The sequence below is a fragment of the Podarcis bocagei genome, assembly GCF_964188305.1.
Source record: "Podarcis bocagei genome assembly, chromosome: 7".
Taxonomy (NCBI): Eukaryota; Metazoa; Chordata; class Lepidosauria; order Squamata; family Lacertidae; genus Podarcis; species Podarcis bocagei.
This window is the reverse complement of record NC_138132.1, coordinates 16,409,318-16,426,591: the sequence shown is the minus strand read 5'-3', so window position 1 is coordinate 16,426,591 and position 17,274 is coordinate 16,409,318. Positions and strand designations below refer to the sequence as shown.

At 45.3% G+C, this 17,274-nt stretch overlaps 1 protein-coding gene across 1 annotated transcript; it reads left to right on the top strand.

Annotated features, from left to right (window-relative positions):
- Positions 1 to 2,767: 2,767 nt before the first annotated feature.
- LOC308590168 (uncharacterized protein) lies at positions 2,768 to 15,755 on the top strand. The gene is made up of 6 exons (XM_081199933.1): positions 2,768 to 3,925; positions 6,392 to 6,510; positions 9,393 to 9,509; positions 11,899 to 12,051; positions 13,653 to 13,778; positions 15,415 to 15,755. The coding sequence occupies exons 2-5, from the start codon at positions 6,482 to 6,484 to the stop codon at positions 13,669 to 13,671; spliced, it is 318 nt and encodes a 105-aa protein (XP_081056059.1). The 5' UTR covers positions 2,768 to 3,925; positions 6,392 to 6,481; the 3' UTR covers positions 13,672 to 13,778; positions 15,415 to 15,755.
- The last annotated feature ends 1,519 nt before the right edge of the window (positions 15,756 to 17,274 follow it).

The window sequence follows — 17,274 nt, the reverse complement described above, 5'->3', positions numbered from 1 at the left end:
TATCCGGCTCCAGCCCATTTGCTGGAGACACGGGGAAGGGTTAGCACTATATCGGGGGAGTCTCCCGCCGAGGCACGTCGACTAGGAGCTCCCCCGGGTCACCGCTCGGGGGCATGCCTTTGGCCCACACCTCCATAGGCTTCGGACAGGAGTCCTTTAAAGGACCACCCTTCGCTCACTGGGGGGGGAGGTGATGGCGTTCCTCCCCCCCCCTTAACCCCTTCTTACCAATCCCTACCGCCAATGCCGAAGAGTTGTAACGAGTTGCTACGAGGTAGGTGAAAAACCAAATGGCTGTAAATTGCCAATTGGGAAAAATTCCTACCATGCCCCATGCGGCGACAGACCAAAGTCCATAGCAAAGTCAGAGACCTACCTAAAGCCTACCTAAAGGGAGGGAGGGCGGGAAAACGTGGGGGCTAGCTGGCGAAAAGAGGGTGAGCCCCCTCTGCGCCGGCCCTAAATAGGGCAGACATGGCCGGGATTCCCCTGCTCTCACGGGGGCTGAAACCAGCCCCCGCTCACATGGGGGGTGGGCGTGAAGCCCGCAACCCCACCTCCTGGGCAGGCCGGAAGTGGCTTTAGCACAACAGGTCCACCCATTGCATTATGCTGATTTTTATAGAATTCAATTCGCAGTGCAATAAAATGCAATACAGTAAACCTGCAATTTACATGGGGGATACATTCCAGGGATCATGGCTAAAGACAAAATGGTGTATAGTAAAAAAACCAGCATTTGAAATTTGCCAGGTGCCAGGCGCATTTTGCAGCTTGGATTTTCCCTGTTTTCACACACTAACAACACATCCTGTAGCATTTTATCTCTGATAGTTTGTCTGCACAAACAGAACAAATTTCAGGAACTACAGGCTAAGGTGATCAGCGTGCATCCTTTATCAAATTGCCTTAAGCTGTTATGTTAATACTCACCCATTGCACTCGTTTTTTAAAAAAAACTTGTCTTTTCAAAAAAGGTTTCATACAGAATTTATTCTTTAAAAACAACAACAACAACCCACATGTCTTTTCAAGTTTTCCAAAGAAGAGCAGCTTTTCAAATGTTAAAAAGGGGTGGGTGGGTGGGTGGTTTATCAGGTTTGCTTAAAAAAATGTGGGTAGGGTTACACTGCATGTTATGACTGCATATTTGTATATGCCTCCTCCTCCTCCTGTCTCTTCCCTCTTTGTGAATAATGTAAAGAGCAACCTGCTCGTCCAGATAAATGGCTGCAGGAATGGCCAGCCCTGTTTGTGATGCAGTGAGAGAGCTGCCCCAGGCAGCTGTCCTTGGGTGTCATGAAAGGCTTGCAAATTCGTTTGTTATTTTATCTATTCTTACTGTAGTTATGAGCAATTGGGGAATCTTCTGCCCCAGGGGCTAAATTCACTTGGGTTAGCTTTGGGACCTATGCACCTGGACTTGGGAGGCAACTACCATTTACTGCTTTGTGTTAGGCAGAGAAGCATCATAAGAAGATAAGAAGATCCCGCTGGATCAGGCGCTGGATCAGGCCAATGGCCCATCCTGCTCTCACAGTGGGTGATCACTGTGCCTTAGGATAACGATGCCTTATGAGGAACGGCTAAGGGAGCTGGGCATGTTTAGCCTGGAGAAGAGGAGGTTAAGGGGTGATATGATAGCCATGTTCAAATCTATAAAAGTGTGTCACATAGAGGAGGGAGAAAGGTTGTTTTCTGCTGCTCCAGAGAAGCGGACACGGAGCAATGGAGCCAAACTACAAGAAAGAAGATTCCACCTAAACATTAGGAAGAACTTCCTGACAGTAAGAGCTGTTCGACAGTGGAATTTGCTGCCAAGGAGTGTGGTGGAGTCTCCTACTTTGGAGGTCTTTAAGCAGAGGCTTGACAACCATATGTCAGGAGTGCTCTGATGGTGTTTCCTGCTTGGCAGGGGGTTGGACTCGATGGCCCTTCTGGTCTCTTCCAACTCTATGATTCTATGATCAGATGCCCATGGGAAGCCCGCAAGCACAGGAGCTCTCTTCCCCTCCTGCAGCTTCCAGCTCCTGATATTCAGAAGCGTTGCTGCCTCTTGACTGTGGAAGCAGAGCACAGCTATCATGACTAGTAGTCACTGAGGACTTTCTCCATGAATTTGCCCAATCCCTTTTTAAAGCCACCCAAATTGGTGGTCATCCCTGCCTCCTGTGGGAGTGAGTTCCATAGTTTAACTATGCACTATGTCTCAGGCTGAGGGACGCGGGTGGCGCTGTGGGTTAAACCTCAGCGCCTAGGACTTGCCGATCGCATGGTCGGCGGTTCAAATCCCCGTGACGGGGTGAGCTCCCGTTGCTCGGTCCCTGCTCCTGCCAACCTAGCAGTTCGAAAGCACATCAAAGTCAAGTAGATAAATAGGTACCACACCAGCGGGAAGGTAAACGGCGTTTCCGTGTGCAGCTCTGACTCGCCAGAGTAGCTTCGTCATGCTGGCCACGTGACCCGGAAGTGTCTGCGGACAGCGTTGGCTCCCGGCCTCTAGAGTGAGATGAGCGCACAACCCTAGAGTCTGTCAAGACTGGCCCGTATGGGCAGGGGTACCTTTACCTTTATGTCTCAGGCTGGGACGCGGGTGGCGCTGTGGGTTAAACCACAGAGCCTAGGACTTGCCGATCAGAAGGTCGGCGGTTCAAATCCCCGTGATGGGGTGAGCTCCCGTTCCTCGGTCCCTGCTCCTGCCAACAAAGCAGTTCGAAAGCACGTCAAAGTGCAAGTAGATAAATAGGTACCACTCCGGCGGGAAGGTAAATGGCATTTCTGTGCCCTGCTCTGGTTCACCAGAAGCGGCTTAGTCATGCTGGCCACATGACCCGGAAGCTGTACGCCAGCTCCCTCGGCCAATAAAGCGAGACGAGCACGCAACTCCAGAGTTGGTCACGACGGGACTTAATAGTCAGAGGTCCCTTTACCTTTACCTATGTCTCAGGCTGGCTCTGAAATGGCCCATGCCATGGCCATTTCTAGCTAAAGCCTATTGCCAAGTAGATGGACATGGGTCCAGAGCCATCTATGTATTTCCCCTTCAACGCTTGGCAGCGCCCCAGACTTAGAATCATAGAACTGTAGAGTTGGAAGGGACCACGAGGGGCTTCTAGTCCAACCCCCTACATTACAGGAATCTTTTGCCCAGGGTGGGGCTTGAACCCATGACCCTGAGATCAAGAGCCTCATGCTCTGCCAACCGAGCTGCCCCATGATTTTGCTTGACTTACGTTTAAAGAGCATGGTGAGTTTGCAGCCAACAAACACAGCATGGTGCCTTGTGCTAATCAGACCATTGGTCCATCTAGGTTAGTATCACTGGCACTGGCCGGCAGCAGTCCTCTGGGATATCAAACACAGCATCTTTACCAGCCCCTCATGAAGATGCCAGGGATTGACGCTGGGACTTTCAGCAACTGAGATACAACGCTAGATTGCAGTTAGGTTTCGTGTACAGTTTATAAGCTAAAGGTTTGGTGCACATCTCTGTTCAATACAAAAATCCAGTTTTTAAGTTCATTAAGAAAGAAGAAGCATGCATGACACACGCAGAGGCTTTTACTGAGTCAGATCATTGTGTTCTCAGAGGGGCTCAAACTGCCCCCCTCTCTTTACTCCCTCCTTCCTTATTATCTCCTTCCCTGTTGATAGTGGTCATCATAAAAATCAGCATTCCCAGGAGGCTCAGCTGATTTAAATCCCACTTTGAATTCCCACTCATTGCTGGTGCAGTCAGTAGTCTAAACACACCCACCCACACCCATTTCTTAAAGAAGTCATCCTCATCTCATTGGCTGCAACAGAAGTGCAGGCAAACTAGCCAAGGGCATGCAAGTAAGAAGAGCAGTTTGCAAGAGAGCAGAAACATCTCAGTCCCAGTGGAAAAGCATCAAGGGAAACAGCTGGCCTGTCGGAGGAGAAGGTAGGGAACTCCAATTTATTCAATGTATTAGCCATCATTTGTAGCAGAAACCAGGCGATTGCATTTCAGGAGATTAATCTTGGAGAAATGTGAAGATCAGGAGAAGGTCCTGTAGAACAGCCTCCCCCAAACTTGTTTTCTTCCAGTGGGTATCTCTTTGACCACTATGAGAACAGAGTTTTGGACCTGATCTGGAACACCTCTTCTAATGTTCTTATGGCGCCTTCCTTGGGTTTTTGGCTACAACTCCCATCATTCCCAGCCACCACATCTTTGCTAGGTATGGCTGATGAGAGTTGTAGTCCAAAACATGGAGGACACTAGGTTGGGGAAGACTGATGGAGAAACCTCCAGCTTAGGAGCTGAATCCTGAGTTATCTAGTTCTGTAGAAATATATCGTTCTTGTAGCTCTGCTCCAGCAGAGAAGCCTTGTCTTGCTGTAGCCAGAGATGGGGAACCTGTGGCTATCAACCAGACAAAGCACAGCATAGTGGGAGTCCAATGACATCGCAAGGGTCAAAGACCACCTACCCCTTTTTAGAAGCTAAATCACGGAACTGTAGTCCTCCCTTCAGTTTAAAAATCTGCCAAGCGAATCTTATGGAATTAATCTCCAGAATTTAAATCTGTTGCCGGAGCAAAGAGGGGAGGGGCTTTATTATTTCTTAAACACGTGATCATGCACATGCATTTCAAAACAATAGAAATTATCCCTCTATAGTATCGTTTTAGACCTCATCAGAAGTAGTGCTCCCAACATGAGATGGCGGGGAGCAGGGCTATGCTAGTTGGGAAACAGGTTTGCCTTCTTGGTATATTTCTGCTTCCTTCTCTCTCTCTCTCTCTCTCTCTCTCTCTCTCTCTCTCTCTCTCTCTCTCTCTCTCTCCGTCTGTCTCTCCCCCATTTTTAAAAAAGAATTTTAAAAATCCTTAACAGGTATCCTTAACAGGACTTTGTTCCAGGGAAAGGTTTCTAGAATTGCGGGCTGAATCTCTGATCCCTCTCCCCCCAGAATTATGAGCATGGAATATCTTTCAACACTTGCGAGTCTGGCAGTGTTCTTATTTTCAACCAGAAAAGGGATTTTAAGCTTCTGAAAAGGCATAGGTTGACCCAGGCAGGCACAATCTGTGGCCCCGTGTGGTGAAATAACTGGGACAGGATGCGGGGTTGGGTAAAAATCAGACCAAATCTTTATAGACCACAGCATAAAGTGGGGTTGGCATGGCAGTAGGGCAATGGTCCATTGCTTCAGTCCTTGCTGAAAAGAACTGAGTTCTCCTCCATGAGAATATTCCAGGGCTGAGCCCTGACATGGTGGAAGCCAAATGTCCAGGGTCTCACTGGGTGCCTGGGGTGAGAGATTCCAGCCATGCGGGGGCCCTAACCTGATCTTAGGGTGTGCATGGCCAATATTTTCCCCTAGACACGTTATGGAGGCCCCCATTGCTTTACTGATCCTGCCCAATGCCATTTCTGCTGATATACAGACCTTGGTTAGTTGGCATCCATCTGTCTCAGGAGACAATGGAGAAGCACACTTTTGGGGGGTGGAATCAAACCATTGGAGAGTTAATCGCTGCTGTGGCTGTACACCCAAAAGGGAAATACATGTTTTGCTGCTGTTCCGACCATTGCCTAACAAAAGTACTCCTTAGGTCACTGAGGGATAGGTGAAAACCCCTCAAGGTTGGAAGAAAAAATTCCTTTGCTGGCCTGTCAACCAGCAACCCAAATAGCCTAGTGAAGTTCTCATGCAGAGGGTGGATGGAAAGTTCACTACAGACAAAGTGTTCCCATAGCCCACGTGAGTGAGACCTTTTAAGGCCTCATCCTTCTTCCCTCTTGCAAGATCCCACGGGACGACCCACCGTGTTTGGTCTCTCTAGAAGGTGAAGGAGGTGCAAAGGTGCCCCCCCCATCGGCCGGATCCTGCATTGCCAGGTACAGTCACTCTGTGTGCGGTGGCACCCAGAAACATACTTCTTTTGTTCTTGTTTGTGTGTGTGTTGTTTTTGTTTAGGTTGCATGGCAGAGCTCATTCACTGAGCATTCATTTCTGTTTTGCTTGTGCAAAAATTGCGAGGCGCTCCGTCAGCCTTGGCTGCTTAGTTTTATTGAGCATTTGTTGAGATTTGCTTGTGGGAAGGCTGTACAATACTGCATCACCAAAGTGTTAGCGCACATTTTCCCATGCTTTTCTCTGGCACTTCCCTTATGGAAAAGAAGTCTGATTTTGTGTGTGTGCAAGGAAGGGAGCTAGTTTGTTTCTCAGATCAACTGTCTGGGGCTGGTAGGAAGTCCAACAACATCTGGAAGGCCAGGGGAATCCCCATTCTTGCAATCTTGGATTTCCCCCAGATGATTTGGTGTCACCTGGCTTTTTGCGTGTTTTTGCGTGTGTAAATGCACATTTTGGTAAGCTAACAGCTGATGTTGACACTTCCTCTGTATGTCATTGCAGGTCCTTTGAACCAAGTATTTTGATGCATCGTGGAGAGAGCTTCTGTTCTTGTGCTCTCTTATTTCCTTTCACCATGCAGGCTGCCCTGAAATGCGTCTTCTTTGCACTTCTAAAGACAGGTAAGGAGGGTCTGGGAGCCTCCTGGAGGTCTGTTCCATCCGGAATGAATAGATTTGGAGCCAAGCTTGTGTCACATGATTGGTATGGATGCAAGATGGATAATGCAGCTTTCTGAAACGTCTGTAGCTCATTGGTATAAGGCAACTTGTATTTTCTGGGATTTCCCCCCCCCCCCACATTGTGATTTTACATTGCAAAAGATCTGTGGGTATAGGATGGTACGCAAATTTTAAAAATATAATAAATAATAAATAATAAACGGCTTTGCATGCAAGAGGTCCCACGTTCAGTTCCTGGCATCTCCAGATAGGACTGAGAACATACTGTGTCTGAAATCCTGCTTTTGGGGTTTTTTAAAAATCACCTCAAAGTAGCTTAAAAGTATTTTTAAAAAAACAAAAACAAACCAGAAGCCACTCAGAAGAGGATATGGAAAGGCCTATCAGAAGTAGAGACATCCATGTTATCTCAAGATGTGCACCTAGAAACTTCAAAGAAAAGAAAACATTAAAAAAAAAATGTGACCATTTGCCAGTAAGAAAGAAGGATCAGGTACTGCTGGGGAACACCGTTCAAGCTGAATGTGTGGATGGGCAGAGAGGAGATTGTAGTCCACAATACTGATCATTCGTGGCAGTTATTAGGAATCATTGAAGCCATGCTCACAATATGCTCCAGCCCATTCCATTGGGAATGAAGGGACAAAAAGCAGCCAAAGACAGTTAAATCTGCTATGATAAAATGGGCACAGGATGTAGGACACAACATTATGTCTGAGGACTGGGAAAGGTTATGGAACACCGGTATGAAATTCACGGCATGTAGTGCCTTGAAAGAGAACATTATGAAAATGGTATACCGGTGGTACATGACCCCAGTCAAGTTGGCTAAAATATATCATCTTTCTGATAATAAGTGTTGGAAATGTAAGGAGGCAGAAGGGACATTCTTTCACCTCTGGTGGACCTGTCCGAAAGTAAAGGCCTTTTGGGAAATGATACATAATGAGCTGAAAAAGGTATTCAGATATACCTTTTCTAAGAAACCAGAGGCCTTTCTTCTGGGCATGGTGGACCGGAAGGTGCCAAAGAAGGACAGAACCTTGTTTATGTATGCAACCACAGCAGCTAGGATTCTTATCGCAAAGTTCTGGAAGACACCAGATTTACCCACACTGGAGGACTGGCAGACGCAGCTGATGGACTACATGGAGTTGGCAGAAATGACTGGCAGAATTCGAGATCTGAGCGAAGAAACAATGGAGGAGGACTGGAAAAAATTTAAGGACTATTTGCAAAAACATTATAAGTTGTTTGAGTGTTAAGATTGCGCACGATTAAGAAACGTTATGCTTCTGCAATTTATTTTAAGTAAATGATAAAGTAAGTATTGATGGAAAAAAATGAGACAAACTAGAAACAAAATATTATGTTTATTAAGAGTGTTAAAACTAAATTACAAATTTTTGAAATTGGTAACATAATAAATACAAAGGCATAATAAGTTGGGAAATAAGATAATAAATTGCTGAACTGGTTGGAATGATGAATGCAATGTTGAGAGGATGTGAGGAGGTCCAAAAAGATGTCGAAAAAATTCTACAATGACTTTTTCTTTTTTCTCTGTTTTTCTTTATATATATATAGAAAATGTTTCTTGTATGTTGCTGTTCAAACAAATTTGTTCACCTATGGAAAGAAACGCAATAAAAATTTTTTTTTTTTAAAAAAAAAAGCAGCCAAAGATATGAAAATAAAGAAGCAGGAAACCCCCACTTAACTCCCCCTCAATAATAATAACATCACCTGTTTTCACTTCTTAAAACCCCCTCAAAGTAGCTTAAGAAACACTAAGAAGTTGAAATACTTCATTGTCACTTGTACAACTTGTATACAGTGAGATTACATGAGCACCCCCCACTCAGCTCTCTTAGTCTTAATTTCCCTTACTGACGCACACGCACCAAACCCAAAAGTCAGTTGCCCTGTTGTTATCTTTTTTTTATTCTTATTAAAGATTTTCTTGTTTTACAGAAGTATGTGTAATGTCTCTCGTATTTTTTCATGTAACATTTTTACAAATCAGTCTCATTTGTTGAGACATTAGGGGGGGAAAGGGGGTGGAAAGATGGGTGGGGTCGGGTGGTGATGTTTCTATTTTGCTTAATGTATGTAGGGTTTGGTGTCAGCGTTGCTCGTGCAGGTTCTCTGCTGTTCATTTGTGTTTCTTTGGTGGTGAGAGAGGTTGGGGTTAGCCTAGGGTGTAGTTGTTTGTTTGTGATTGGCTGTGGTGATCTTTGTTTTTGTGTGTGAGTGGGGTGGGTGGGTGTTTTGGATCAGGTTACACATATTGATTTGTATGCTGTTGGTGGATCTTTTCATTCAGCAGCCTAACAGCCCACGGATAGAAGCTGTTCTTTACCCTGTTGGTGCAACTAATCATGCTTCTATATCTTCTGCCTGAGGGCAGGAGATCAAGAAAGTGCCAGCCAGGGTGTGAATCATCCCTGAGAATTTTCCTCACTCTCCTGAGGCAACATTCTTCCGCTATTTCATCCAGCGGATTCACGGGACAGCCCATAATATCTTGTGCTGTATTCACCACCCTCTGTAAGCACTTCCTATCAGTTGATGTCAAACCAGCGTACCATACTGTGATGCAACAAGAAACAACAATTAAAAATCATTCATTTCCTTCCTCTGTTTTACCACTTGATGCCTCTCCTTAAATCCGTGTGTAAACTCCTACTCTCTGGCTGATCCCCGAACCCTGCAATGGGCACAAACAGGGGTACCCCGAAAGTAGGTGACCCATGGCTTATTCCTGCACAAAAGTATCTTCATTTGATCTCATTTTTAAAAAGTGTCCTTCCCTCTTCCAGCTGCTTCTCTGGAGTGCGAAATCTGTACCGCCAAGGGGACCAATTGCACTGGCAGCGTGCGGACCTGTCCTGGGAACAAAGAAACCTGCCTCATCACACTGACGGAAAGCACCGTAGGTGGGTAGGAGAGGTTGCAAGCCAGATCAGGGCAGTGGGTGGGCTTAGGCAAGACCACTGACAGCTGCTGCCTGTATAGATGGCACAGTGGACTTTTCAGCTCAGTATGGGGCTCTGCATGGCCAGGGTGGCAGATTGTGTTCTGTTTCACGATGCCTTTCCAGAGGCTGAGATTGAAGCTCTTATCTTTTGGTCAAGAAAAGTGGTGATGGGGAGGACCCATGGTCCTTTGGATGCTGCTGAACTACAACTCCCATCAGCCCCAAGCAAGCACAAGCAATGGTTAGGAATGGTGGGAGTTGTAGTTCCGCAACATCTGGAGAACAAAATGTTCCCCACATTTTGGATCTATATCATCTGTATGTCATCCACCTTTTTGTCATGGAAGGTCGACTATTTGGGTGCACAGGTACACAGATTGTACGCTAGTAGACCTGGGCGATGTTTCAATTCATCGTCTGAAACCTCTATGAAGTTCAGATCGTGATACTGGCTTCAGACTTTTTGAGCTGGTGATGCATCACAGCTCCCTGGCCACTGCAAGTGGAGTGCATCTCACTCCAGCCTCTCCAAGTGTCCCTATTTCCCAGGGATGTCCTCGATTTAGAGAAGCTGTCCCGGTTTCTGATTTGATCCTGGAATGTCCCACTTTTCCAGAGGATGTCCCTGTTTTCATTGGAGAAATGTTATAGGGTATGGCGTTATCCTACCCCCGAAGGCAATTCTGTATAAGGAAGTTTTTTAAAAAATGTTTAATGTTTTATTATGTTTTTATATAAGTTGGAAGCTGCTCAGAGTGGTTGGGGCAACCCAATAAGATGTGCGGGGTATAAATAGTAAAATTATCATTATGGAATGGGATGTCCCTACATTCATCAGAGAAATATTGGAGGGCATGTCACTCCCATCTGGTTGCCAGCCTGTTCTGTGCATGTGGCGGCCGGGGAGCCATGATGTACTGCCAGCTCAAATTGTCTGTTCTCCCGACCAGGAGGAAAAAGGCAGCCTGCCCCGCTTGCTCAGGTGAAGGCAGGCAGATGGAGCGCCTTCTCACCTTCCTCTGCCAAGGCTGGGCTGCGAAGGGAGGGAATGAGCAGGAGCTCCTTCACCTGAGCAAGCGGGCAGCCCCCTTCCCTTCCTCCTGGTTGCTCCTCCCTCCCTCCACAGCCCAGCCACTTTTCAGACTTTTCCTGTGTTATTTCAGACATCGTGATATATCACTCTATCACAGTGGTAAGCTGGTGGTATATCATGATGCTGTAAACCAGATATCACCCAGCCCTATACAGTGGACGCTCGGGTTGCGAACGTGATCCATGCGGGATGCACGTTCACAACCTGCAGCATTTGCAACCCACAGTGGCACGTCTGCGCATGTGCGGGTTGAGATTTGGTGCTTCTGTGCATGCGCGACCCCCCGAAACCCAGAAGTAACCCGTTCCAGTACTTCCGGGTTTTGGTGGGTCCATAACGCAAAAAAATGCAACCTGAAGCGTCTGTAACCCGAGGTATGACTGTATATGAGTTGAATGTAACTTGTGAATACTCCTCGTGCAACTCACACATAAGTGACCGAGAGCCTGTGTGTTGGCTGGGGGAGAGCACCCCTGGGTCTTTGCAATATGCATCCTACCAACAAATTATGGGCGTTCTGCTAGTCTACTATGTATTGTGGAAAGTTCTTGGATGGACTAAGTGCCCCTTAGGGTCCCTTCCAACCTTGCAATTCTATGATACCCATTCAGACACTTCTTAATATATTGATACCAATTTTTCCACGATGGTTCCCGATATCAAGGAGTAGGTTTTGGTCTTTACTGAGTACAGTTGGAAACCATTTTCAATCAAGGTGGGGAAAGGAACCTTTCCAAACTGTGCTGATTTTTTGTTTGTTTTATAATTCCTAAACAACAAAAGTGGATGGTTAGCCCTTATGGTTGCTAAGAGACCTATAATTTAAGCCTGGAAGGATAAATGCCCTGTGTTTGGTTCACAATGGGCTGAGGATCTCATGGGCCTGCCTGCATTTGAACATATTTCCAATAGGCCTCAATTCTGCATCAATTTGCACATATGAAGGGCTTATATTAACTTAGATGTTAAACTTTAAGACACGTGTTGATGGTTGATGCACCTGCAATGAGAATGGATATTTTTTGTGTGTTCCTATTATTTTATTTTACTTTATTATTTATTAAATTTATATACCACCCTTAATCTGATGTTATTCTTTCTTTCTCTTTTTTTCTTTTATGGTATTTAATTCTCCCCCCTTCCTTTTCTTTGTTAAATTTGCAAATAAAAAAATACTATTAATAATCAGAGCTACTTGGGAGATGAAGCTGCTAGTTGCTAAATAAACCTCTCTCCTTTTTTTTGGCCACTTAAGATGGAAAGGTGGTTCAGACTGTAGAGAGAAGCTGTGCTTCCATTTTTTGGTGCAATGCCCCACCACCTTACTTCGATATCGGGGGAGGAAGAACCTACAGGTCCAGTTGGGTCTGCTGCACTGGGAAGACCTGCAGACAAGTCACTCCTCAACGTACGTATATAAATTTCATGCTGGTCCCTCTCCCCAAAATTTCATTATCCTTTCCTTACGTTCACTCCCTGTAACCAGTGGTGCAGGGGTCATGGAAGGTTGAAGACCCACTGCTACTTCTGCAGAAGGTGTAATGACCAATTAGGTTCTTTTAATCTGTTTAGGTGTTTAATATAGATGAGACCCAGTACACTCTAGGAAGGCACAAGTAAACCTCAGACAACCCATATTGGATTGTCTCGATAATAAGTTTTATTGATTAACTCACATGTCAAGGCAAGGAATATGCACTCAACCATACATCCATTCATACACCTTTCATATTCACCACTCTTCACTGAATTGATCAGGTTCAGTAAGAGTCACGGGTGGCGAGCGACAGTGCTGTCAAATGTCTGGCACACATCTGGAGGGCTTTGCCATACATATACCTTGTTCATCTGATTCTTGGCATTACACAAGTCCTTACTCTTTGTTTTTGGCATCTCACATCCTTGTCCTTGGCATCATCTCACAACTCTTATCTTACCTCAAAGGTAATGTTGTGTAGCCCATCTCCATGCCTTCTTGTATGTGCTGTTTTGTACCATTCCTAGCGCACACCATTTTTGCCAAAACATCATGATGTCTTCCACATTCCATTAGCTCTTATACAACACAGTTCACGATCAGTTCACTGATAGTTCAAAGACATCACATCCATTTTGTGGTGTTCTTCAGCCATCTTTAGGCCCACACAAACCATGCCATTTGTTACAAGGAGTCTCCGTGTCCAGCAACCTAGAGTCACTCAATAGGCATGGGTGTCAGAATGGTGGAGACCACCTCCCCCTCCTGAACCTTCCAGAGAAGAAGAAGACAATATAGATTTACAACAGTTGTTTGACAAAGGTTACGGCTCAGAGGCACACGAGGGGCAAAGTTGGGAAATAATGGAAGAGGAGGAGGGGGAAGGAGAGCCTGAGCAGCTGGCTGACACGTTATCTCTAGAAAGCATTCCAGACCCGCCTTCTCCCAGAACCCGGCGAGCATTGAAAGCAGGAAAGCAAAAGGCTTGGGGGCAAATGGCCCTAAGCGGGCACCGTAAGGTGGGTGGTGCTGTTGACGATTGAGGAGAGAAGTGGGGTGGAGATTACTCAGAGCAATGTCATTACTCCAAGAGGCTGCATTTCTAAGCCTCGTTCTGTGAATATTGAATAAAAGACCTTGGTAAGAGCTTTCCTTATCTATCTATTCCTGGCAGCCTACTGTGGCGGGGTGTGTGTGTGTCAGATTAGCTGGCGCCTGACAACGGGAGGGGAAATTTTAAGCCACTGTGTGCTCCAAGGCTCTGCATTCAGGAAGACAAAAAGCAGAAGGTGCTTCCATTTCAAGAGAGTTCCCTGGGAAGAGGGGCTGACTGTGAAACCGCCCTGGGAATTGTAGCTCTGAGGGTGGGGGCCAGGAGATACGTGACAACTTGACTTAAGGAAATGGTGACGGCTCAGGCTGTTTGCTCACATGACCCTCGGGCTGAAAAAGCTCCCCACCTCCCCTTCTCTTTATTGCTTTTTGGTCCAGTCCTTGAGCTGACCTGGAGTATCTTTTGTTTCTGTTTTCAGTGCCACCACTAAAGCCTAGAGCCAATACAACGCCAAACCCATCCGATTCCTCCTGCTCAGGCACTTACAGCACTGAGATGGCAAATTGTACCAAGGTGGAAACCAACGGCTTTGGCAGGGCCTCCAGTAAGTGATTTCTTCCGCAGTGCAGCTTCATTTCTTCCACAAACTGTAGGCGGGTGAATTTTTATTGCAGATATTGATATAGCACGGTTTGGAGCAACTGGAAGCATAAGAACGGGCTCCTTTTGGAAATATGAAGCATTGTCCAGACCCATCAAAATATAATTTGAAGTTTTACTGGCAGAACTCTACAAAAAAGCATCACATGAGCATCAAAGATACATCCCAAATATCCATGCAATGTCTCGTGTTGTCCAGCACAAGCTCAGCATCTTAGAAATAAAAGATAATTTCATAAATCAAAACATCTCTCCCCCCCCAACTCCATTTAGGAGTGCTGTCCAAGGACATTGAATCTGCCAGCTGTCTCTCTTCTAGCGTTTCCTCTTCTAGCTGCTCCTCACCCAGTATTTCCCAGCTTTCCCCCTCTTGACTATGCCCTTCTGCAAACCACTGTTCTAAATCAATACTATCCTCCTGCGCTTGGGAAGGTTCAGAAAAAGGGGGCGGCAGCTCCCACCATTTCTCCTCAGTACAGTCCCTGATAGGTGTTCTCCTCCAACTACCGTTGTTCCACACGTTCTCCTCTCTATATCCTGGGATACCCTACACTTTGAAAATCTAAATAGCAGAGCTACATCAATTGTGTGGGGAATCTCCAGATTTAGGGGGCGGAAAGTATGGGTGCGGATGGTTCCAACACATTGTAGTATTTTGGTTTTGCCATTTACTTGCTAAGATATTGTTTTATTTTAATGTCTTATTGTGTAAACTGCTCTTGGGTTTTTAATGAAGAGAGGTCTTTGCAAGTATTGTTGTTGTTATTACATGAAGGTTCTTCCTTGAGGCAAGGTGAGACAACTGCTGCACATACTGGATTTGGGTCACCCTTAGGTGGCAGAGCGAGGGAGATTTGAGGCACATGAGACACAATCTACAGGAAGGTCTCCTGCAAAAAGTCCCATTGGAATGAAAGGACCTTAATTGCCAGAAATTGCAAAAAGGAATTCATGCCTACAAAAATGCAATGGCAAGATAAATTACTAAACTATATCGAATTGGCCAGATTAACAGAGGCAATTAGGGCACTCCCCAGACGAAGAATTTCAAAAAGAATGGGGAAAATGTAAAGAATTCTTCACAAAACAGTGCCCTAAAATATATACCTGGACTTGTTTCGATGAATGTCTGCAGGAGACTTTGTGGCTTTCTTTTTAAGTCATAATTTGAAAAAAGTCTTAATAATAACCCATAAACGAAACAGTTCACAAGAAGTAAATAAAGAGGCCATGTACAGGTTAAAGAAAGTCTTTTATTTTGTTGTTTGTTTTCTGTTATGTTTATTTTATGTTATGTTCACGTCTAATGGTGGTGGATTCGTTTATTTGAGTTGTGGTGGATTTATGTTGTAAATAATAATTTTAAAAATGGAATGAATGGAGCTGGATCAAGGTTGTGGGTCATTTCCACGTAAGTCAATGGCTTTGGATAGATGGGCTGAGCTCTACTGGTGAGCAGTAGACAGGCCTCGCTTTGTGGCAAACACAGGGTTCATTTCAAAAAGAGTAGATGGAGCAATTTGGAGAGCAGTCGCAAGCAATAATGTCCCGGCAACCCATATCTTGTCTTCCATATCCAGATGAAACCCCCACGGAGAGGCTTTCGAATGGCTGCACTACGAGGTTTGTGTGTGCTTTGGAAAATAGCAAACACTCTGAGTTTACGGTTGGCTATGATGTCGTTCATAAGATGGAGTCTTCCAAGGCGTCTCAACCCACTGCTGTCCTTCTGCCAAGCTTCTCTGGGCTCCTGCTGCGGAGAATCCTGTTGTAAAAGTTGCCTGCATGAGATCGCATCAACTCTCCCATTGAATTCTGCCTCCTCTTTCACTCATGAACCACTTCCTCTGAATGCACTTTGGCCTTTTTCGCTTTCCTCAGTGAAAATTAACACTGGGATTAAAACAAATGACATGTTGAATGCATGGCGGTTGTGTTTATTTGTTAGGAAATAATCAGACTCTTGTGGCAGAAAGACATTTTCTTTTAGTGCAGAGTTCCTCCAGCTCCTCACAACTGACAGTAGTGAATCACAGAATTGCAGAGTTGGAAGGGACCCTGAGGGTCATCTAGTCCAACCCCCTGCAACGCAGGAATAGGCAGCCATCCCATATGGGGTTCAAACCTGCAACCTTAGTGTTATCAGCACCACACTCTACTCAACTGAGCTATCCAGGCAATTTAATCAATCTTATTTCTCCCAAAGGTTCAAAGGAATAAGCAGAGACCCAGTTGGTGAAGGGGTTAATGCCATCTAGTGACTAAAGCATGCAATTATTTCTCAAGCACCAACGAATTACAGTGGTACCTCGGTTTACGAACGTAATCCGTTCCGGAAGTCCGTTCTTAAACCAAAACTGTTCTTAAACCAAGGTGCGCTTTCCCTAATGAGGCCTCCCGCCGCCGGTGCCCTTCCACCATTTGGATTCTGTTCTTAGACTGAGGTAAAGTTCTCAAACCAAGACACTATTTCCGGTTTTGCGGAGTTTGTAAACCAAATCGTTCTTAAACCGGACTGTTCTTAAACCGAGGTACCACTGTATTCTTCTCTATGTTTTGGAAAGTTGTTTGTTCTCTATGCATTTGGACACCAGTTCAGATATTGTAGCCAGATTTTGCATGAGGTCAAGGAGTAAGGGTTTGTCTATGTTTGAATATGGGTGGATGCCATTTTGAGTCATGGTGGCAGACTGAACCTTTCAAAACTGCACTCATTTTAACCACTGATTTCAAAACTGCAGTGATTTTGGTTATTATTATTTCTTAGAAGTCCCAAGGAATGCTGGGTATGAGGATCCTAGTTGATTATAAGCACAAACTGTTGCTGCATCAGCCTTAGCAACAGTTTTAGGTGCAGAAGGAACCGTTGTTTGAAAACAGCTTTATGTTTTAGTCACTAGATGGCAATATTGCCTTCATGACTAGTGATAGGTGTCAGTACTGTTTCAGGAGTGGGAAACCTCTGGTCCACAAGCCTACTTATCCCCACCAGGCTTCTCCATTTGGCCTGTTGAGGCCATTTCAGCCAAGCCACATCCACCTGCCCCACACGTCAAAAGGGGGTCTGCAAGCACTGTCAATCTTGGTTTCAAGAAGGAAAGTTATTCATAAAGAAAGGGAAAATGTCAGATCTTCAGAAGATCCTTTCAAAGCACTGCTGTACAATGTAGTATTTTGAACATGGCTTCTGAAGACCCCCTTGTGGGCATAAAATGTCACCAGGTGCCATTGTGATGTCATGTGAGTGACCCCACCCACCCGTCGAGCTTGGCCTATGATGGGAGGGGGAGCTCATGATCTGAAATGCCACCCAGTTCCCCACCCCTGCCTTACATCGACCAAAGCAGGAAAATAACAGTGTGCAGCAATAATAATAATGATAATAATAATAATAATAATAATAATAATAATAATAATAATAATAATAATAATAATATTGG